General features: G+C 43.8%; 1 protein-coding gene across 6 annotated transcripts in view; it reads left to right on the forward strand.

Annotated features, from left to right (window-relative positions):
- Window positions 1-23,573, forward strand: part of LOC117363042 (cyclic AMP receptor-like protein A) — a 646,660-nt gene that overhangs the window by 233,904 nt on the left and 389,183 nt on the right. For all 6 annotated transcript variants that reach the window (XM_033950231.1, XM_033950230.1, XM_033950233.1 and 3 more), the window contains one exon: window positions 8,229-8,316. In XM_033950231.1, coding sequence (XP_033806122.1) covers window positions 8,229-8,316 — 88 coding nt within the window. The remainder of the gene's footprint in view (window positions 1-8,228; window positions 8,317-23,573) is intronic.

Raw genomic sequence — 23,573 nt, forward strand, 5'->3', positions numbered from 1 at the left:
CTTAAATATTAAATCAGATGTATCTTTGCAAACTGATGAATATTTTTGTTCCTTTTCATACAAGTGGTGTTTTTTTTGTGGGGTTGTTTTAACAGTAGGAGTTGGAGGGAGCGTTCCTGGGTTTTTTTTTGTGAGCTTTTATGAATTAGGCCACAAATAGATAACTTCTTCCTCTCTCTACCTAGATGATATGTGATCAAATTACCTCCTGAATCTGAGACTTAGGGGAATTCCTCTTCCTAGTGTTCATGTTCCCAGCACTGCCAGTAACTCAGTGTAAGTCATATCACTTCCCACTGCTTCAGATTACGTAGCTGTTGCTGGGTAAGAGTAATTATAATTTAGATTGTAAGAGCTTTCCTGAGAAGGACATGTAATTTCCTTGAGGAGTGTCGAGTAGATTCTCAATACTTCATAAGAGCTCGATGAACCTAATCATCATTGCAGATACGTAACCCATATAGCTGATTGCTAAAAGTAAGAAGCGATTCTCTTCTCTTGGTGTTCTCTACCATGTTTATGGCAGTTCATATTTTAGGCAGAAAAATAAAGGCCCTATTTGTACTGAAGAGTAGTAAAGCTCCACAAAACCTTCTCTCTGAAAGGGTGTCAGGTCAAAAGCGCGCCGGGACAAAGGCGCGCCCAGACAATTGAGCGCAGCGCGGAGGTGCGCGCCGCTCTAAATTACTGTTTTTAGGGCTCTGACGGGGGGGCGTGGGGGGGAACCCCCCCACTTTACTTAATAAACATCGCGCCACGTTGTGGGGGCATTGTGGGGGGGTGTGGGGGGTTGTAACCCCCCACATTTTACTGAAAACTTCACTTTTTCCCTGTTTTTAGGGAAAAAGTTAAGTTTACAGTAAAATGGGGAGGGTTACAACCCCCAAACCCCCCATAACGCCGGCGCGATGTCTATTAAGTAAAGTGGCGGGGTTCCCCCCCTAAAAAAAGTAATTTAGAGCGGCGCGCACCTCCGCGCTGCGCTCAATTGTCCGGGCGCGCCTTTGTCTTTCGCGCCGTTGTCTATGAACCCTCTGAAAGTCATCAAATGACTGAAATAAGCTCTAATCTAATCTAATCTAATCTAAGGCTTATCTTTATAAACCGAGTCATCATTCTAAGAAAGCTAGACTCGGTTTACAATAATTAACTTAAATAAAAACCATAAAAAATAAGACTGAATTTTGGGAAATGAATTTTCAAATTGTTTAGCAAATAAAGTAGTTTTTAAAGATTTGCGCAAAAATTGGAGTGAGCCGGAACTCCTTAAAAGAAATGGAAGATCATTCCAATCTTGACTCCTTTAATCCCTTTTTTTGGAAGGAATTTAGGGCTCCTTTTACAAAGCCGCGCTAGCGGTTTTAGTGCACGCATCGGAAATCTACCGCCTGCTCAAAAGTAGGCGGTAGCGGGGCAATTTAGCGCACGCTATTCCGCGCATTAAGGCCTTAGCATGGCTTTGTAAAAAGAGCCCTTAAATTGTTGGCTACCTCTTGCAAAAGAAAGTCTGTAAGCATTCCTGATAAATTCTTAAAATTAAGGCAAGGGGATATAAACCCCCCCCCCAAAAAAACAAACCAATAATAACTTTATTTTTATATACCGCAATACCACAAATAGTTCAGAGCAGTTTACAGAGGAAGAAACTGTGTACAGACCGCGATAATACAAAAAACGTTTGAAATTACATTGGCATGTTAAGATTAATCGAGTTAATCAGGGAGTGTTTTAGGAATGCATCAAGGCAGGAGTGGAGTCAGAGAAATTTGTCAAAGAGATAAGTTTTGATTGACTTCCTGAAAGTTTGATAAGAAAGTGCGTTTGAAATAGGTTAAAAGTTTGTTCCATTTGCCTGCTTGGAATGATAGCGTTCGATCAAGGAATCTCTTGTAGATGCAGAACTTACCCCTGGATAAGGAAGATGAGTGCTGGAAGAGCATCAGTTGTAGGTCAAGATGGGTAGCATGGGGAAGGAACAGAGGATCAATCCAGCCTGTCATTGTGATCAGCGTGCAGTGATTGTACAACAGAAAAGGCCCTGTAAGACAAAGTAAAGAAGGAAGCGTTGGTGCCTGTGAGTTGAACAGGAGCTGTGAAACATGGCTGAATTTCAGGGAGGCCACAAGAGTGCAAAAGCCAATCATAGCACATAGGGTTACCAGATTTCCTCTTTAAAAAAAGAGGACACATGGCACTGCCCTGTTCCACCTTCAGCCTGGCCCCATTCTGCTTCCCCCAGCTCCGAGACGATGACATCACACTCATGTGCGCTTGGGTGTGATATCATCACGTCAATATCCATGCATGCGCAGAGGCTCTCCAGTTACAGCCCTGAGCTCGGGGCCTTCCCAAACCTGGACAAACTGCCAACATTCATTCCTACCAGAACACCTGGTCTTGGTCATATGTGCAAAACACAGATAAACCCTATGCAAATACAGCACCACAAACTAAAAGTCCTAATATACACAAACAAAACCCTAAGATGCCAGGCTCTGCATGCAGTACAACACCAGTGCAAAATATAAATAGTAAATGTAAATTCTGAAAACTAACACATTTCAATCACTAAATTGAAAAGAAAATAATTTTTCCTACCTTTGTTGTCTGATGATTTTATTTGTCTACTCATCTTTTCCCAGACTCTGGTTGCACTTCCTACTGTCTGTGCTCTTAACTCTGTTTCCAGGGCCACCTTATCCATTTGCTGTTTTTCTCTCCTTAACTTTCTACCCTACATCTATCTTTGACATTAACTTTTTTCAAATTTCATCTATTTTTCTGCTTCCTCCTTACCTACTTTTCTATGTCTTCCCTTCTCATCTATCCATTCACACTATCTCCTCTCTCTCTCTCTCCCCTTCCCCTCCATCACTGTGTACCATCTCCTCCCTCTTTCCCTCTCCTATGGTCTGACATCTGCCTTTCCCCTTCCCCCTCCTATGGTCTGGGATCTTTATCCTCTCCTTCCCACAGTCTGGCATCTCTATCTCTCCCTCCTTCAGAGGTTACATCAGAAGGAGGGACTTGGTGGCAAGAAGGTTCCAGAGCAGTGCTGCGTGCACGAAGCTTTTAAGAGGCTGGTAGGCGTGAAGGGGCTGACCCAGGAGAGTCGCAGTTTTGTTGTTTTGGATTTTTTTTTTTTTGCCACCCGCGATCAGAAGGCAGGGAGGGAGGGTGCGAGGGTGGGGGGCTTTTGGACTCATGACAGAGAGGGAGGGGAGCTGCTGGACTTGTGAGAGGGAGGTGCTGCTGCACCCGCAAAGGGGGGAGGAGGTTGCTTGGGCTGCTGGACTGGCTGAAGCTGAAGGGAAGGGAGACAGTTGCCAGATCTGGTCTGGGGTGGGGGGGAGGGAAACAGGTGCTGGGCCCATGTGGTGGGTGGAGTGGAGCTGGAGGGAAGGGATAGGTGCCAGACCTACACCTGGGCACTGAAGGGAAGGGAGAGAGGTGAAGGACCTGCAGGATGGAAGAAAGATAAGGATAGGGAAAGAGAAAAGCTGAACCAAGGGGATGAAGGAAGAGTGAGTGAAATAGTGAACCTAGCGGAGGGAGGAAGGAAAGAGAGAATGTGAGAGACACATTGGTGTAAGGGAGTAAGAGAGGAGAGAAGCAGGACACAGGGAGATATGAGGGGTGATGGTGGGCATGCATGGGAGCATAGGAACAGGGACAAAAAGGGAAATGCTGCATGGGGATGGTATATGGACATGGAGGGGTAATGCTAGACATGGGAGGGTTTATGGACACAGAGAAGATGGCTAGACATGGGGGAGAATAAGAACGCAGAAGGAAGATGCTGGACAGGGGGGATATAGAGGAGTGATACTATACACAGGAGGAGGGGATCATAGAATGCTGAGATGATAAAGGCAGGGAGATGAGCACAGGGGAAATACTAAAAGGGACCTATAGGAGGCATAGACAGGGAGATGCTGAACATGGGGAATAATACATACACAGAGATAGAAGATGGATGATGAGCATGGAGAGAGAAGAAATTTCAAATGGTCAGGAAACCCTGGCAAATGTTAAGAGAAGACAAAAGAAAACAGAGACCAACATGATTTGAAGAATAAAATGATGAGACAACTAAAGGTAGAAAAAAATAATTTTATTTTCAATTTTATGATTAGAATACTGTATATCAGATTTGAAATATGTATCCTGCAAGAGCTGGTGTTAGACATAACTGGGGACCACAAAGCCCAGGCATGCTTCTTTAGCTTTCAGCTGACCAGGGGGCAGTTGCCTTAGTTGCACTCCGCTAACACTACTCCTGTCATGTTTGACTGTGGTATTCTGTTAGCATGATTTTTCTGTGTAACATTCTATAATAATTTGGCTTATTCAGTTTTCTAGATAGTGGAGGGGATAGCCCTATCTGGTGCGGTGGAGGGGATACTAGAGGCAGGTACAGATTTACTAGAGGCAGGTATTGTCAGACAAATCTGATCACTTTAACTGGGTGACCAGAGAATTGGATAGAGGAAGTGTGCTAGATGTGGTATATTTAGATTTTAGCAAAACCTTTGACAGTGTTCCACACAGGATGGGCCCCAAAGTACCCCTTGCATTTTGAATGAGGCATCACGGCTTTGTAGGTAAATAGCAAGTTCCTCCAGCAGATCTCTCTAGAGACACCGTCTCAATGCTGCCGCCATTGTGGCCAAGACTTCAACCTTCTCAATGCTGCTGCCCCCCATGGTTGTTTTCAACATGCTCAGCCATCTGATTGTAGGTCATCCTATTTGCCTAGTTCCTTCGATCTTCCCAAATATGATGTCCTTCTCTAGTGATCTCTCTCTTCTGACAGAATGACCAAAATAAGACAGCTATAACTTCATCATGTGGGCTTCGAGTGATATAACCAGTTTGATCTCTTCTAGAATCGATTTGTTAGTTCTTCTGGCAATCCATGACACACATAAAATCCTTCTCTAGCACCAAAGCTCAAATGAGTCAGTCTTCGTTCTGTCATGTTTCTGTAGTGTCCAGCTTTTGCATCCGTAATGGACTACTGAGAAAATGAGTGCGTGGACAAGTCTGATCTTCATTTGAAGTGTTATTTCCTTGCATTTGAACAATTTGTTGAGACTCTTCATTGAAGAGCGACTAAGTGCTATTCTGCAAAGTATTTCTTCTCTGCTAATTGCTTCTTTGTTTACGAAATAGCCCAGGAGATTGAAATACTTTGCAACTTCAATTTTGTCGCCTTCATGGAGCTTCGTTTTGTTTATGTTCTAATCCCATGTTATGACTTTAGGCTTTGATTTTTCTCAGTGGATACTTCATGTCTTCTTTGCTGCTGGTGATAAGCCTTGTATCATCTGCATAGTGCAGGTTGTTTATATTTCGGCCATCACTTTTGAAACCAATTTTGCTTTTCTGAGAGTTAAGAGGATATATGCTGAACCTCTAGATATGAAGAAACAAACTAAAGAAATGTCTTCCAGATTTTATGAAAGGGGCTAGCTAGCAAATTGCATTAAAAAAGGACTTGCTACTACTATCTCATGAAATCATATAAATCCTTAGAAAATATCGGCCAATCATCTAGGTTCTGGGGTGATCCTCAATTCAGATCTCACCTGTACTGACCAAATAAACACATTGGTCAGGAAATTCTTCTTCAGGCTCAGGCAATTAAGAGCGATCAGATCAGTGTTGAGCCAGTCCAACTTCAGAACATCTGCACAAGTGGTCCTCCTCCCATCCCTGGATTACTGCAACTCTTTATACATCAGTATTGCAGAATACGATTAGAAAAGATTACAATTGCTCCAAAACACAGCAGCTAGATTGATGTTCCAAAGGGCAAATATGAAAGCTTCTCTCCACTCTTGAAGGAGTTATATTGGCTCTACATGAAGAGAAGAATACAATACAGGAGAGCCTGCATGGTCCACTAAGCCATCAATGGTGATAACTCCGCAGGATTTAGCACAGTTATGCACGCCTTCCTCAATGCAAGGACACACCAACGGTACAAACTAGCCTCCCACCCCTCCCCCTTCACGCTGTGGGAGACACACTGCACACACTGATGAAACATTCCCAGTGCTCAAGCCATCTCCTATGTTAGGAGATAAAACAGCTTATATTCCATGTCTTAGGAAACCTGCTGGCAACCTGATCTTCTCCAGGAACAAGTTTGGGGGGAGGTGTAGAAACGAGAGAAGCTATGCAGAGCCAAAGCTTTCCCTGACTCAGGAGAATTCCGGTGGGGGAGGGGAAGTTGCCTTTTACGAGCACTGAGAAACAAATGGGAGACTTCCTGAAACACCTGACATCTGGTGGCCAAAGGATGTTGGGTGAATCAGGCCATGCCCATAGAAACCAGGGCATTGTGTGTTTGTGGGGGGGTCCTTTTGGAGTTTTTTTTTGCTTGAACTGAAAACCCCAGGGTAAAAGTGGGAGAAATCCTGGTGTGCAATGTTAATGGACTAACGGTGCATTCTGACAACAATAAAACTTTGACCTGGCTCTACTCAACTTTGTGGAAAACATAGTGGCCTGCTAGTGAGAGTTCATGAGGACACACTGGCAGTAGTCACAATGTATACTTAGAAAGAAGCTGCATGACTCAACCGACGCGTACCTGGGACCCAAGATATGGCATGGTCTTCCTCTCCACCTTCGACAACCGTGCCAGTATTACATCTTCAGGAAGAAACTTAAGATCCACCTTTTCTCCTTGGACCGTTAGCAAAATCTCAGGAGCTTCCTCCTATCTTTCATTCAATGTTCATGTCCTCGGTTCTTAATCCTATTGTAAACCACATTGAATCCTAGCTGAAATTTGCAGTATAGAAGAAAATTGTATGGTATGGTATATTTTAATGATAAAGAATTACTGATCACTTTTAGAAGAGTGTGGTGCAGTGGTTAAAGCTACAGCCTCCGCACCCTGAGGCTGTGGGTTCAAATCCCATGCTGCTTCTTGTGACCCTGGGCAAGTCACTTAATCCCCCCATTGCCCCAGGTACATTAGATAGCTTGTGAGCCCACCGGGACAGACAGGGAAAAATGCTTGAGTACCTGAATAAATTCATGTAAACCCTTCTGAGCTCCCCTGGGAGAACGGTATAGAAAACTGAATAAATAGTGTGAAAAGTTTCTGTCTCTGGTAACCAGAGCTGATACTGTGATGTCACAATGCCTCATTCCACCAATAAGAGCCAGCCTCATCAATGATGTCACAATGGCTTCATTGTCCTACATGTGGCTCACTTTTACTACATTTTGATTTCTAGAGTGACACAGTGGTTAAAGCTACAGCCTCTGCACCCTGGGGTTGTGGGTTCAAACCCACACTGCTCCTTGTGACCCTGGGCAAGTCACTTAATCCCCCCATTGCCCCACTGGGACAGATAAGGTAAATGCTTGAGTACCTGAATCAATTCATGTAAACCCTTCTGAGCTCCCCTGGGAGAACAGTAGAGAAAGCTAAATAATGTGAAAAGTTTCTGTCTCTGGTAACCAGAGCTGAGATTGTGACATCACAATGCCTCATTCCACCAATAAGAGCCAATTTAATCAGTGATGTCACAATGGCTGGATTGTCCTTTACTTGGCTCATTTTTGCTATATTTTGATTTCTAGAGTGGTGCAGTGGTTAAAGCTACAGCCTCAGCACCCTGAGGTTGTGGGTTCAAACCCACACTGCTCCATGTGACCTTGGGCAAGTCACTTAATCCCCCCATTGCCCCACTGGGACAGATAAGGTAAATGCTTGAGTACCTGAATCAATTCATGTAAACCCTTCTGAGCTCCCCTGGGAGAATGGTATAGAAAACTGCATAAATAAATAATCTGAAAGGCATTTTAGCACCATCCTGTTTACTGATGTCCCTGAGGAATGATATTGTTTGCGGACATTTCCCCTGCTACAACTGCACTGTTTGAAATGTTAACTTGAAAGCAAAATTCTTTATACATCCAGGGTCTGGTGAGAAATATGAGATACTCCACTATTCTAACTGCAAAGTAGAGGGGGTCATTTATGCTGTTCTTTGTCCATGTGGACTCGTATACATTTGCAAGACTAAGAGGACTTTTAGTAAATGCATACTGTGTCACGATGAGATTAGATGAGGCAAACATTCAATCCCGTAGTTTAGGAGCAATATTGACAAAGGCCCGTTATTTTTGAGGAACTTCCAGTCACTGTCTGACCGATTCTCCCTGGTGAATTCTTCTGATCTGATGTTGTATTTTCTTCCCAGATTGGAGTGCGCTGGCCTGGGTATGTTGCATTACACTGAACCTCTACCTCAATGTGGTGAAAAAAATGAGGACAGAGCAGTTTGAACGGTGAGTACCATGCTAGTAGGAATTGAAGCAGTTACCATGGTGTAAGGGAGCTTTTCATTATGGCTGTCTGAGTAGTAAATTAAATTCTGCCTTGGTGTGTGGGGGATGAGATTCTCCATATGGAACATCAATTGATTTTGTTGGGGGGGGTGGGGGTTGTCCTGGTTTCACAGCCAGGCTGGTTTTCAAGCTTCCCCCAAAGAATATGCCTGAAATGAATTTGCATATATTGGAAACCCAGTATATGGCAATTTGTTCATTGTGGATATGCTGCAAACCCGATGAGCTGTGAGATCAAAAGGACAGGTTTGGGAAGCCCCTAGGACTACCATATTTGTGAAGACAAAAGAGGACGCATGACCCCGCTCCTGGCCCCACCTATACCTGCCCCCTACCAGTCCTACTCCTCCACCTTTCACCCTCAAGAACACAGCTAGGTAGTGCTACTCAGTAAAACCTGATGCTTTCCATGGCACTATGTTTGTACTGCCAGACACACTGCACAGTATTCCAAACTTGTGGTCCTCATCAAGCCTGATAAATTTTTCTGTCTATGTGGCTCACTGCACTGATTGCCTAGTATGAGAGATAGGGTTACCATATTTGCTAAGTCAAAAAATATGACACTTGACCTCGCCCCCACCTCCTGTCCCACCAACAGTGCCCTGCTGGGGCAGCTCTGCCTGTAGCTAGTTTCACCCCTAAAAAGCCTCTCTCTCTCCGACCCCCCCCCTTCCCGGCACACCTGAGCCATGGCTTTTGTGAATCTCCCCTGCCCCTAGTGCCTTCTCTGGCACTGAAATTAAAAAACTTTGGGCAGCTGGCAGCGCTAGTGACATGATCCTTCTGCCATCAGCCTGCCCTGGTGAAAGGTCACTTGGACACACAAAGTCAGAGGCGTGAAAAAAGTACTAGAGTTTTATTTACAGCATGCCGGACTCTTGTGCAGTGAGCAGCCTGCTTACAAGAGTGCCAGAAACAGGAAATGCACAGACTTTTATGCCCTTTTCACTAGTCACTTAAATATAGAGAGATGTTAATGATAACACTGTGATATTCAAAATAATCCAATATCTTCTATAATCACAGTTCAAAGTGTAATAATCTTAAATATATTAATAAGAATTGTGAATAACTCAGACCCTGAACCCTTGACTGGTGATAACACCAAACTGGGGTTCATTAGGGGACCATCATCGTTTTCACTGTCCCCTTTACCATCCGAAAAACCATCCGAAAAGCTTAAAAAATAACGTGAAATAAAATAAAACTTAGAAACAAAAAACTTATCTGTATCGGATGGTATGATCTCTTTAATGATCCTCAGCGGTGAATAAATTAACTCGTGCTAATGGTAAACTAAAAACGACCACTTGTTACTCCTCCATAATATATCCTTGTCACTTTGAACTGTGATTATAGAAGATATTGCCCTTTTCACTAAACATATGCAAACTAATATATGCAAAATCTACAACTTCTCATTTGTTACTTCTATAACTTTTCTACAATTATTATTGGTCCTAAGCCAGCACTTGCAATAGGTTCAGGGATACAACTTATAGTCCTATAGGAAGCTAGTTCATTTACCTGCTTATCTAAGCCTTGCAGTTTTAACTGTTACATGTTTAGGAGGGCAGGGTATATCATGGCTCTAACTCTTATCTATTTAGCTTACAATGTGGTAAGGCAGGGACATACATTTCAAGCAGATGATGTCAGCAGATTGTACACTGTTTCCAGCTATGTAGGCCAGAGCAGTATTTCAAACAACAGTTAACCATTTCATGACCCTACACTGGAAGTCTTCATTCTGCAGCGTCCTACGTACACGGGAACAGGAAGTGCTGCAGAGTGAAGGCTTCTGGGGCAGGCCGACGGCAGAAGGATCACATTGCTAACGCTGCCAGCTGCCTGAAGTTTTTAAATTGCAGCATCAGAGAAGGTACAAGGGACAGGGGAGACTCATGAGAGCCAAACCTGATTCTGGGCTGGGGGCTGGACTGGAGAGAGTGAGTCTAAAACCCAGTCCAGGAAACTGTCCGGACACCCGGGTAAATCCACGCATCTGGTAACCCTAAAGACAGTTGTGCAGTTCACTTGAAAAACGGATGCAATGCTGTGGCCTGTCAGTCCCCCCGCCTGATGCAAAGCCCAATTCCAATGCAAAACTTCTGTCCCGTCTCAAACGCTCTTTTCACTTCAGTTCTTGGCTGCTGGTTTGCAAGTTGAAAGTATGCATGCATCTTTCAAACCAACCATTCCCTTCTTACAGATAACAGCAAAGGAACCAATCACCATCTTTATTTGTTATTACTTTAAAGGCCAGACCTCTCCACTCATAGTAGCCAGCCATCTGTGCGAGTGCGAGTGCCAGTGAGTCCTGAGCACCCCCGATATTGAGCAAGCTCCTTCATTCTGTCTAGGGAGCGGTAAATGTGTTTCCAGTCTGTGTTTGCATTACTACATATAATCAAAAAGGTTTGTGCCTGCCTATTGCTTGTCTGCTCTGCACTTAAAAGGAAACCCCCCCTCCCACACACACTCACACTCAAATAGGCACAGCAGAGGATTCAGCCAATGTTCTTTCCCCATGGCCGCCTCCATATCACAGGAAAAGAGCCATGTTAGCTTAAACAAACACCCCGCTCCAAAGAATTAATCAGCTTTCAGAGGGAGCAGGTTGCACTATGAATGACCTGGCACTAGCAGGTGTTAGCAATTAGGCCCAGTGGGGCTGATGATGGGAAAAAGCTACTTTCTCTCATGACCCCAGTTTCTCTTATCGCATGGAGCACAGTCTTATTCGAAGAAGACATCGGAGGAGTTGTTGGATTTCTCCCAGCCATTTTTGGTTCCAAACAGCATGCAAAGACACGGAAGACCATTTTTGAAAAAAAAAAAAAAAACAACAAAAACCCCATCTAAGTCCAACTTAGGGTTCCTTTTACGAAGCCGCGTGCGCTAGCCGCTACTGCCTCCTTTTGAGCAGGCGGTAGATTTTCGGCTAGCGCGTGCTAAAATGGTTCGTGCACCTTCGTAAAAGGAGCCCTTGGACATTTATTGCTGAACATCCAAAGTTGGAGGAACAAAAATAGGCCATTTTCGAATGGCAAACTGCTGGATGTCCAAATATAATTTTTTTAAAAAACCATCTGCTTAGACGTCTTGGCCACCGGGACTTCTAGGCTGCCAGAACGTCTAACTTTATACCCCATTTTCGATCAGAAAACCATCCATGTTGAAAACATCCTAATCCTGAACTTTTGCAGGTGGTTGGGGCCAGCAGAGTAATGGACTGGCCACATAGACATCCCAACTGAGCGATGGGACACCTTAGAGCAGGGGTAGGGAACTCCAGTCCTCGAGAGCCGTATTCCAGTCGGGTTTTCAGGATTTCCCCAGTGAATATGCATTGAAAGCAGTGCATGCAAATAGATCTCCTGCATATTCATTGGGGAAATCCTGAAAACCCGACTGGAATACGGCTCTCGAGGACCGGAGTTCCCTACCCCTGCCTTAGAGGGCACTGCTCTGAACTTCACATAAAGGGTGCTAGCTGTTATCGCACAATAACCCCCTTACCCCAAAACCCACCATACCCTCCTATGTACCACCCCAATAGCACTTATTTAATTTAATTTAATTCTTATATACCGGTAATAACCGTGAGGTTTCTAAGCGGTTTACAAAAATGATGCATTAAAAAGATACAATAGATAAAAATAAATAAGATAGGTACTTGGAAATTTCCCTAACTGTCCCAAAGGCTCACAATCTAACTAAAGTACCTGAAGAAACAATTAATGAAAAGTAAAGATAAAAATATAAAGAGAGAGGTAGAGATAGAGATAAATATGAATATTCCAACAAGTAATGTATAAATAACTATTTTACATCTTACAATTGAAATTATTCTAACATCAGCGAAATATCATGATACAATTATGAAGAAGGAATTTTTAGCAGACAGGGAATGTGGATACCTAGTGTGAGGAAGACATTCAGGATAAGGTGTTGAAGTTATGTTGGCGTGAGAGTGTCTGGCTAGGACAAGAATTTCTTAAACAAAGTGGTCTTTAGTTCTTTCCGGAAGATGCTGTAGGTCAACCTAGCAGTATCGATGAGATAGCCTAGCCATGATTGCTGTCTACCAGCTTGAAACTTGAAAGTTCTGTCTAGGAAGGTTCGATATCTGCAGCCAAAGATTTTCGGGTATGCAAACAGGTTGTTGTTTCTGGTAGATCTAATGAGGGAATAGAATTCAAAATGAGGTAGGAGGTAATTAGGGGCCATTCCCCAGATTAATTTATAGCAAAAGCAGGAGAACTTGAATAGAATTCTTTCTTCGATTGGTAACCAGTGTAGCCGTTTGTAAAAGGGACTAACATGATCACTTTTCTTTAGTCCGAATATTAAGCGAACAGCCGTGTTTTGAATTATTTGCAGTTTTCTTACGGTTTTTTTAGGTATTCCCAAGTAGATGATGTTATAATAGTCCAGGGTGGCACCTTATGGCTGCAGGTGGCACCTTTATGGCACTAAAGTAGGTTTTGGGTGGGCTTATACGTTCTCCCATAAATGTAGTGATTACAGTGGCTTATGGGCCTGGGTCCTCCTCTCCAAGGTTTACTACCCCACCCACCAGGCTGCTTAAGACGCTTGTGTGCAGCTCTACTAGGTTTCCCTATACCAGATGCTGCTGTTTTAGAAACAGGTTTGAACTTTTATGCTCTCATTTGTGTGTGGTGGAAGGGGGGAAAAAGTGTGGGGGTGTCTTCTTACCTTGTCATCTGGTCAGTTTGGGCACCTTTGTGGCATTTGGACCCTTGTAAAACAGTTCTATTTCCAAACGTCTAAGTTCTATCCAGGGTGTCTTGCAAAACGTTTGATTATCGTTGCAAGATGCCCATGTCTAACCCGCCCTTGGGAACGCCCAAAACTTGCCCAAAGCACACATCCACCAGTCCCATCTCATGCTCTGGACACACAGAGGCTGGAACCCCTCGCTAGATATACAGAAAGACGGTTTTGATTACTGGCCCTTGGACGTCCTGACGATTAGGACGTCCAAGTGCCGATTTAGGATGCTTTTTGGACGTCTATGTTTTGATTATGAGCCTGATACATTTCCCATGTTGTTGAAACAGATCATCTCTACTAAAGAACTAGTATACATCATTCCCCAATTTTCTTTAAGATAAGGGCTCCTAATTTGCCTACTGGTTTGTGGGAAATGCTTAAGGGTCAATCTTTGCCTGTAATTGTGAATAGAGAATGACGTGGTGACAAAATTCATCACTGTTCCCGTCCCTGCGGATAACTGCGGGAAATAATCCCATGTCATTTTCTAGTGTTTGTTTCAACCTCAGTCCTTCTACACCAGCATTCTTCAAAGCAAAGCTTGTGGGTCAGTGGTTGTGGCCATTCATACTCTGATTCTTCCCTCTCTCCTTAAAGAATGACATGAAGATGGTTTCCCGCGGTTATCCGCGGGGACGGGAACGGTGATGAATTTTGTCACCGTGTCATTCTCTAATTTTGTGAACTTAAGAAAACAGAATTTTGGTTGTTTTCTCATAAAACCACTATGCAGTCGCTTATATCCCCACTTTGGTGTCCTTTTTATATGAGCAAGAATGCCAGAAAATGAAAAAACCCCTCAACCAATGCACATCAGTAACATTTATATTTAAATCATTTTTATTGTGCAACCAACAAACCAACCCATGTATTGGCTGAGAAACACAAATGAAACTGATAATGAAGCATCCCAAATTAGAGAACAACCAACAGAAAATTACCAGACACAGTTGGTGCACACTAATTTTGCAATCAAACAAAGTTCTTTAACTCCCCCCCCTCCCCAACCAATCCCCCTTACCTAGGGTTATCAGATGTCCGGGAAAAACCTGGACAAGTCCCGTTTTTAGAGGATGTCTGGGTGCCCAGAGGGATGTCCGGGTTTTGGAAGGGCTAGAGCTCTGGTAACCCTACCTCTACCCATCCCACAAACAACATACACCAGATTCTCTCCAGCAAATCATCCATCCTCACAAAAAATAAGTATTAATGTCATCGACATGCTCCGTGCGGCATTAGTCAAAGTAGTCCATAAGGGTTCCTAAATCACTTGGAATTGCAGACCTGAAGATGGATTCCCAATCCAGTATTTGGCATTCTCCATAGTAAGAATAAAAATCATAAAGGCTCTCCGTTGCTGCACAATGGGACCCTCTTGAGAAAACCAATTAGGTACTGTTGCCTTTAGAGTCAGTAAAGACCAGCTCAAGAAGTTTTAAGTCCCTTCTTACAGTAACATTTATTCGCTGGACTCAATTCGCAAATGCAACTGAGTTCCATTGGGAATTGCAGCCTGTGCCCTTTGGATGAACCCAGTCATTGTGATAGCTGAGCTGAACAGCAAGGGGAGAAGGTGTTGTTAAGTACCATCAACTCATACTCTAGTCCTAGTGCCTTGATGAATTGCGGATTTAAAAAGAAATCAGTTTTGTGCTAGTCCGGAAAAGTCCTCCAGCGTCGTCCCCATGGTTGTTTTCAATGCGCCTAGTCATCTGATTGCAGGTCACCCTCTTCGCCTGGTTTCTTCGATCTTCCCAAACATGACATCCTTCTCCAGTGATCTCTCTCTTCTGATGGTGTGACCAAAATAAGACAGTCGTAACTTCATCATTTGGGTTTCGAGTGACGTAGCTGGTTTGATCTCTTCCAGAATTGATTTGTTAGTTCTTCTGACGGTCCACGGTACGCCAGCACCAAAACTCAAATGAGTAAATCTTCTTTCTGTCTTGTTTCCGTAGTGTCCAGATTTTGCATCTGTAATTGACCACTGAGAAAATGAGTGCGTGGACAAGTCTGATCTTTGTTTGGAGTGTTACCTTCTTGCCTTTGAATACTTTGTTGAGAGCCTTCAATTAAGAGCGACCAAGTGCTATTCTGCGGAGTATTTCCTCCCTGCTAGTTGCTTCTTTGTTTACAAAAGAGCCCAGGAGATTGAAATCCTTTACAACTTCTATTCTATCGCCTTCAAGCTCAAAATCTTCATAATTTTCCATGTTCATGATCTTTGTCTTGTTTATGTTCATTTCAAATCTCATGTTATGACTTTCGGCTTTGTTCTCAGTAGATACTGTGGCAAGTCCGGCACTGCTTCTGACTTGACACATTGTAAAAGCAAAAAGAATAATGTTCCAAGGGTCAGAAAAACCCATCAGAGAAATTTCCCAGGCTGTCTATCCTAGCACAGATCCTCTAGGTTTCAAACCCTGGCAGAATGAAGTAAGCGGCTCTGAAAGAAGAGCTTATTACAGGCAGAAAATAAAGCCCTTTAAATCTGTCTTAAAACAACCTCAGTTCCCTGTTATTTGCAGTCTGACCAAAGGGGGAACCAGAGAGAGGCTTGGCCAGTTCCTGTACAACTGAGGATGGAGCGGGGCTTTCCCCAATATAATAATAACAGTTTATATACCGCAGGACCGTGAAGTTCTAAGCGGTTTACAATTATTAGAAATGTTACAGATTATTTGTTGAGGATTGAGATTGTATAGGTTGCTTTCCTAAGTATTTCAGGAACAGATGTGTTTTCAGACGTTTCCTGAATTCTCCATAGGTAGTAGGCACAAGCAATTGTTCAAGGTCTTTACCCCATAATGCTGCTTGATGTGCGAGAAGATGTTGGTGATGACTTTTAAATTTACAGCTTCTGACCGGTGGAGAGACAAAGTTCGGATGTGAGCTTCGTTTGTGTCTGTTGGTTGTGAAAGAGAAAAGGTCTGTTATGTATTTAGGGGCTAAGCCATAGAATCAAAAACAACCAAACTTGAATGTCACGCGTGCCTCCATCGGCAGCCAGTGTAAAAGTCGATAGGAAGGTGTCACGTGATCAAACTTTTTCAGTCTGCAGAGTAGTCTGATCGCTGCATTTTGAACTAGTTACAATCGCTGCGTATACTTCTGGGGGAGTGCCAAGTAGGCGATGCTACAATAATCTAGTTGACTCAGTATAAGGGATTGTACTAGAATTTGAAATGATGAGCCATCGAATATAAGCCAGAGCCTCAGTCAGATTGGGGAGTGGAAGGAGGCCAGCATTACAGAAGGTGGCATAAAGACAGACTCCAGTCCAGAGCAAGACCTGATGTGGAGATGATGGAATTGGAGGAACCTGTTCAGCCCACTCAGGTAGATTTGCCAGATCAAGAGGAGTGTATGGAAGTTGGGGAGGAATTGCCTTTTCAAGGTGAGCCAACAGAAGCTATGGAAACTAACTGAGTTTAGCACTGCTATTTTGCCATTTTTGTGTTTTCAGGAGTTTTGCCATATTGCAAAAGGACTTTTGTGTGTAAGCCAGAGGAAAGGTTTCTTGATTATCCTCACCTGGAGAGCAGGAGAGGTTTTGTTTCCCTTTTGTGAATCTGTATACCAATTGCGAAGAATAACTTGAAGAAAGGGGTTCTGCACCCGCAAATAAGCTCTGAGCTCAGTGAGAGGAGCCCATGGGAGTCTCCATAACGAAATATCAGGTACGAATGCCTGTTCAATGTGCATCCAGGGTTTATCAGTGTATCCTATCCTGCCGCCCTCTTCGTTTGGTACAACTTAGCCCTACTGACCCTGGGGGGTTTCTCGTATAGGCAAATACTTTCGAGTTAGGGTACGAAAACCCCCCAAAGGAATTGGAAGTGCCATAAAATAATACAATCATTTGAGCAATAATATCATTTAAATAGCGGCAATACGCCCCAACCATCCTATCATCTATCTACCTCCTGCATCAAGTGGCATAGAAGGACAGGAAAGCTGGCCTTATACAAGTTGTGAACCTCTGCGGTTAATTGGACACTGAGGTATTTAATAGATTTTCAATAAAAGGAAAAGTAGATTGTAACACCTTGACATGCTAAGGAGGCAAAGTAACATTAAGAATCTCGGACTTAGTCATGTTTACCCGAAAGCCCGAAACCTGGCCATAAGCTTCCAACACTTGCATCAAGTTAAGTAAGGACCGTTCCGGTTCACTAATAAACAGAAGAACATCATCTGCAAACAGTAAAATCTTTAAGAGTGGTCCTGAATCTGAAACCCCCGGATCCCCTCATGAGAACTTATCAGTTAGGCCAACGTCTCCATTGTCAATGCAAATAATAAAGACGAGAGGGCACAACCCTGTCACATTCCTCTCTCCAATGCAATAGGAGCCGTCAGATGCCCATTGATTTTCGGCTGAGATAAGGGAGCCCTATATAGTAAATGAATCCACTGCATGAATTGACGGCTAAACCCTGTTTTGGAAAGCACCTGAAATAAAAAGTTCCAATTTACTTTATTAAAGGCTTTCTCAGCATCTAGGGAAAGCACCAAAGCGAGGATCCGCTGAGTACGTGCATGCCAAATCAAATGCACAGCCGATTTAACATTATGGAATGTCTGACACTGACACTGACTAATAAACCTGCTTGATTAACATTCACCAGCTTTGGCAGTACTCACTGTAATCTCGATGCCAAAAGTTTTGTGAAAATTTTATAATCTGTATTTAATAAGTGAGATTGGGCGATAAGAACGCCTTATCTTTGCCTGGTTTAGGCAACAACGTAACTGCAGCCATTCGCCACATCTGGGGCAGCAAAGCTTCTTATCATCAAGTTTTCTTGGTAGAATACAGAGGTAGATTGCCAGGACTTTCTTCTGTGCAATATAAATTTGATGTTGTCGCATCAAATGTGATCCTCCACTTCTAACACTGTCCATCTGCTTCTGCCAAGATGGGTGGTACGTCATTAGTCTCACATCTTCGCTGAAACCTGTCCCCCTACCGAAGGCATAGCTTTCAGCTTCTCAGATATGCACAAGTCCCAGCGGCACGTCAAGTCCATGTACCATGACTGGAGAGGGTTTAATATATATATATATAAAGTTTAAAGTTTTATTAGGATGTTATATACCGCCTATCAAGGTTATCTAAGAATTTTACAATCAGGTACTCAAACTGTTTCCCTCTCTGTCCCGGTGGGCTCACAATCTATCTAATGTACCTGGGGCTATGGAGGATTAAGTGACTTGCCCAAGGTCACTAGGAGTAACGCGGGGTTTGAACCCACAACTTATGCTTGAAAGCTAATTGAGCCTGATCCTGATCCTCCACAGGTTTGTAAGGAGTTGGAAGTTAAAAAAAAAAATGGACAGAGTTGGTGGCACTAGTAGTTCCAGCAGATCAGGGACTTGCTAAATTGTCCTAAAGAGCTTTACACCACTGTTCATTTGTTGACATAAGAAGTGAAGCCTTTGGAACTTAGCAGCTCTCCCTTTTCTCCTGATGATTTTGTGGTGTCTTTTTCAGTCCAAGATTCAGACTATCATGGGGGATTTGGAAAACACCTTTGAGGGAGCTGAAAAAAAACTTGGAACCTATTTGATGGGGTTGGTAAGTTAGAGGTGAATTCTAATTTGAAGTTTTGTTGTTCTTCAGAGTCTTCAGTGAATATATATAGCCCTTTTATACTGCAGGATACGGAAAGGCTTGCAGTACCAGCCTTGATGTCTCTTGTTATCAGAATGTCGAAACACGGAGAGAAAATGGCGGAAGACAGGCTGAACTGTAAGAAGCGCATGGCAATGTACCCCCAGACCGTAACAGCCGTCAGAAAACCATATTTCTCTGAAAACATCAACCAAGCAACTATTTAAAATAGTAAACAGCCTACTGCAAACCCCACAACCGAACCAGCCCTAACTAACTTGCAATGATTTTGCCAAATATTTTACCAACAATTAAAGGTCTCCATCAAGACCTACAGATAGTCACATCAAAGCTCCCACCAGCCAATAAACACTCTTCCTCCTTCCTCCTCCCCCCCCCCCCCCCCCCCCCCACCCCAGCATGCATAGCCATCTGGGACTTATTCAACCAGGTCACAGAGGAACCTCTTGAAAAAACCCTGAAAGGCCTATGGCTTCCAACCTGCCCTCTTGACCCCTATCCAGCAGGATAGTACAACAAGCAAGCATAGGCCTCATTGAAGGGGCCACTAAAATGATTAACTCCTTAAGAACATAAGAATTGCCATACTGGGACAGCCCAAAGGTCTATCATGCCCAGTATCCTATTTCCAACAGTGGCCAACCCAGGTCCCAAGTACCTGACAGAAACCCAAAGAGTAGCAACATTCCAGAGCTGAGACTGTGATGTCATAATGCCTCATTCCACCAATGCCTAAGAGCCAACCTCATCAATGATGTCACAATGGCTCAACTATCCTATACTGGGCTCATATGAGTTACCAGACTGGGACAGACCGAAGGTCCATCAAGCCCTGTATTCTGTTTCCAACAGTGGCCAACCCAGGTCCCAAGTACCTGACAGAAACCCAAAGAGTAGCAACATTCTAGAGCTGAGATTGTGATGTCATAAAGTCTCATTCCACCAATGCCTAAGAGCCAACCTCATCAATGATATCACAATAGCTTGATTGTCCTGTACTTGGCTCGCATATGAACATAAGAATTGACTTACTTGGACAGATCAAAGATCCATCAAGCCCAAGTAGTAAAACAGATTTTATGCTGCTTATAAGAATAAAGTTATTATTATTATTATTATTATTATCCTAGGAATAAGATTCAATGCAGCTGCCGGGGAGGAGGCAGATAGGGGAGTCAAGAGAGCTTATTAAACCTGGACAGACTCCCCCATTTAAAAAAAAACAACATCTGGGCACCTGGAGAGTCCTCTAAAAAGAGCACATGTCTAGGCTTTCCCGGACGGCTGGTAACCCTAACCAGATAGCACAATGTACATTTGAGCAAACTAAGTACAGTAAAACCTTGGTTTGCGAGCATAATTCGTTCCAGAAGCATGATTGTAATCCAAAGCACTCGTATATCAAAGCAAATTTCCCCACAGGAAATAAGAGAAACTCAGACGATTCGTTCCACAACCCAAAAACTTTAATATAAATTACTATATGTACTTGTATTGCAAGACCTCGCTCATTTAGAACAGCGTCAGAGAGAGAAGAACCATCGGCTCAGTTGTGATGTGTGTATACTGTATGTACTTGTATTGCAAGATGTTGCTTGTATATCAAGTTAAAATTTGATAAAAAGTTTTGCTTGTCTTGCAAACCAAGTTCCATGCAATCCAAGGTTTTACTTTAGTTGTTTTTTTTCCCCCTGAGAATCTCAAGTTGGTCTGCAGACACACATTGGATTCCCTGCTTTGGAGTAGTGTGTAGTGTAACAAAGTTTGTTTCTTAATCTTTTGCTAGCATTACAATATAGGGGCTCTATAAATAGAAAGGACATGTTGCTAATGGTAATAGAGGAGCTCCTAGCCGAGCCTTCCCACTTGCCTTGGGCTGCCAGAACCCCTGCAGGGTTCCCTTTGTGTGTGCCAGCACAGCGGCTCTGAGGAGCTCATAGGAACAAGGAGCCGCTTCCTTTCCGCAATAATCCCCGATTCTTCTCTTCCTGTGGTGTCTCTTATTGTCTCGTCACCTCACACGGTCTTATTGTGCTGAGTTTAGAATGGAAAATAAAGTGAGACATTGGAGCATGGCAAGCTGTCTGTCAGAAGGGAGGCTGCTGAGCTTCTCGGAGATGGGTCCGGGGCAGTGTGCAATTAGTACCCTGAAAACAGCACAGCAAATTGAGCCATGGAGATGGATTATTTAACCCCTTAGCTCTGAGAAGAGATGAACCAAGACAATATCTTGAAACTACCAACATTTAAGCAGGAGGACTTGTTTTATTTTTGACTAGTCTTTAAGCCTAGTGCTAGAATAGATGTGTGTGTCTTTCTTTCTTTCTCTCTCTTTCCTCGGCTGTCCACCACCACCCCTTGCCTGCTCCCCCTGTCCAGCAGCAGCCCTTCTCCCTTCCTTTTACCTTCCCCTGTCCAACAGCAGCCCTTCTCCCTTTGTTTTACCCCCCCCCCCTGTCCAGCAGTACCTCTTCCGTGCTCCCCCTGTCCAGCAGTAGGCCTTCTCCCTTCCTTTTACCCTCCTGTCCAGCAGCAGCTCTTACCTGTTCCCCCTGTCCAGCAGTAGGCCTTCTCCTTTCCCTGCTCCCCCTGTCCAGCATCCCCCCAAAGCAGCCCCCTTTCCCTCTCCCCCTCCACTTCTTACCAGCATGGAACACATGATTGCTGTCTGCCTCCCCCTCAGCACACCCCTCCCCCAAAGCAGCCCCTTTCCCTCTCCCCCTCCACTTCTTACCAGCATGGGACACATGATTGCTGTCTGCCCCCCCAGCACACCCCTCCCCCCAAAGCGGCCCCCTTTCCCTCTCCCCCTCCACTTCTTACCAGCATGAAACAAACCGCCGCTTCTTACCACCTCGCAGTCGTTGCTGACACAAACCGCCGCTGAATTCTAAGCTGCATGCACCGCAAACCGCCCCACGTGCCGCAAGCCCGTCTTCAATTGAATTCGGCACGGAGGCACACATCACGCTGTCAGTTAACACGACGTTGTAAGTGCGCATGCTCGCTTAGGGGTTTTATTATAGAGGATAAGGACAAACAGCAATTAATAAGTCAGCACATGTTTATGTCCATTTATGAATTTGCTTTATCACACAATTTTGGAAATACCAAGTCCAGGTGATTTATATGTTATACTTTTCAAGTAAAAGTCTTTGACAACAATAAAAGTGTGTCATATCATAAAATTATTACCGTGGTCATAGAACGAAAGGTCCAGGATTTATTCCAGGAAGAATTGTATAGTCCACTGGTCCCATGTTAGTTTCTAAATGTGAGAAAGTTGGACATGCCAGCAGCTAGCCAAAAATGTAACATTTTGGAGAGGATTCATTTTCATAGAAGCTTGAAGTTCCTCTGAGACCTCAGGAAAAGGAACAGTTTCAAAGCCTATGATTTGAGAAATTTTGAAACCAAAAAATTCAGACTTTTAACAAAGGAGCCATTTCACCAGCTAAGAATATGCAAACCCTGGAGGCCACACGTTCTCCAGCATAATGGACTTCAAGTAAAGTTAAGCTTCTGGAAAACAGTTGAAAATCTGGGGAAGGTTAAACATTAGGTCATCCCTTTTGTAACACGGAGAAAGATAACGGGCATTAAATCACGAATTGTGACAATTATCCTTATCTAAATGAGTTGGAAGTTCAGCATTCCATTTGCATATGAAGAAACGTAGGTAGGAGTTGATCAAACTCTCATTTAAGCAGACTTTGACCTAAATAATTTTGTGATTTATTATTACCTCACGTTTCTGGAAGGTTTTTACAATCTTCACAGATCGAACATGACCTCAGTGGAAAAGGCAGTGAGTGTGCACTGTGGATCATCATGCCGGAACTTTATGCCTTTAGAACTGAGGCAGGAAAAAAGACCAAGATACGGCTCTTTAGGATGGTGAAATGACTGAACAGAATGAGTGGGAGGGACTGGCAGAACTGCTGAAAATTTTATATGTGAGGAGGGTGGGTGACTGGAATATTTTGGGACTTATTTCCTAAACTGTGTTAACTGTTATGTGGCACCTGTCTGCAGTTAGCTCCCTCCTACCCTCTTTATAACTTAATATACACACAATCAACACCAACTATATTAAGGATACAAGGTCACAGCTTTATTAGATTCATACAGCCAGACAAGTTCCTGAGCTAAGCCCCTGAGATCACCTTCACTGAGCTACCAGCCAGGGCAGTGACCTAATGACTTAACCATTCACCCCAGCCCGCAGCTCAAAGTTTTGTGTCTCTGGGTGGAGCTGGGTCGACCCCAGAAATGACCTACTGGCTCAAGAAATCCCGCCTCCTCAAGCCCCAGTGATGCATGCCAGATGTACCTTCAGACAGTGGGGGTGTGGGAGCGGAAAGAGGACGAGGCACCTGGCTAGCCCACTTTTATTTCCTTACCTGCAGCCTTCCTCCTGGCAGGTCAGTGTGCACCCATGACCTTCCCTGGCCAATTACCCGGCTGCAAGGCTAATTTTCCTCATCTGTGGCAGAAAAGAGAAGGTGACAGAGACATGTTGGCAGATAAAAGGCCAAATGGCCCATCCAGTTTGCCCATCTGCAGCATCCATTATCTCCTCCTCTCCCTAAGAGATCCCACATGCCTGTCCCACGCTTTCTTAAATTCAGACACAGTCTCTGTCTCCACCACCTCTTCTGCGAGACTGTTCCATCTATCACCCTTTCTGTAAAAAAGTATTTCCTTAGATTACTCCTGAGCCTATCACCTCTTAACTTCATCCTATGCCCTCTCA

This window comes from Geotrypetes seraphini, chromosome 6 (genome assembly GCF_902459505.1).
Source record: "Geotrypetes seraphini chromosome 6, aGeoSer1.1, whole genome shotgun sequence".
Classification (NCBI taxonomy): domain Eukaryota; kingdom Metazoa; phylum Chordata; class Amphibia; order Gymnophiona; family Dermophiidae; genus Geotrypetes; species Geotrypetes seraphini.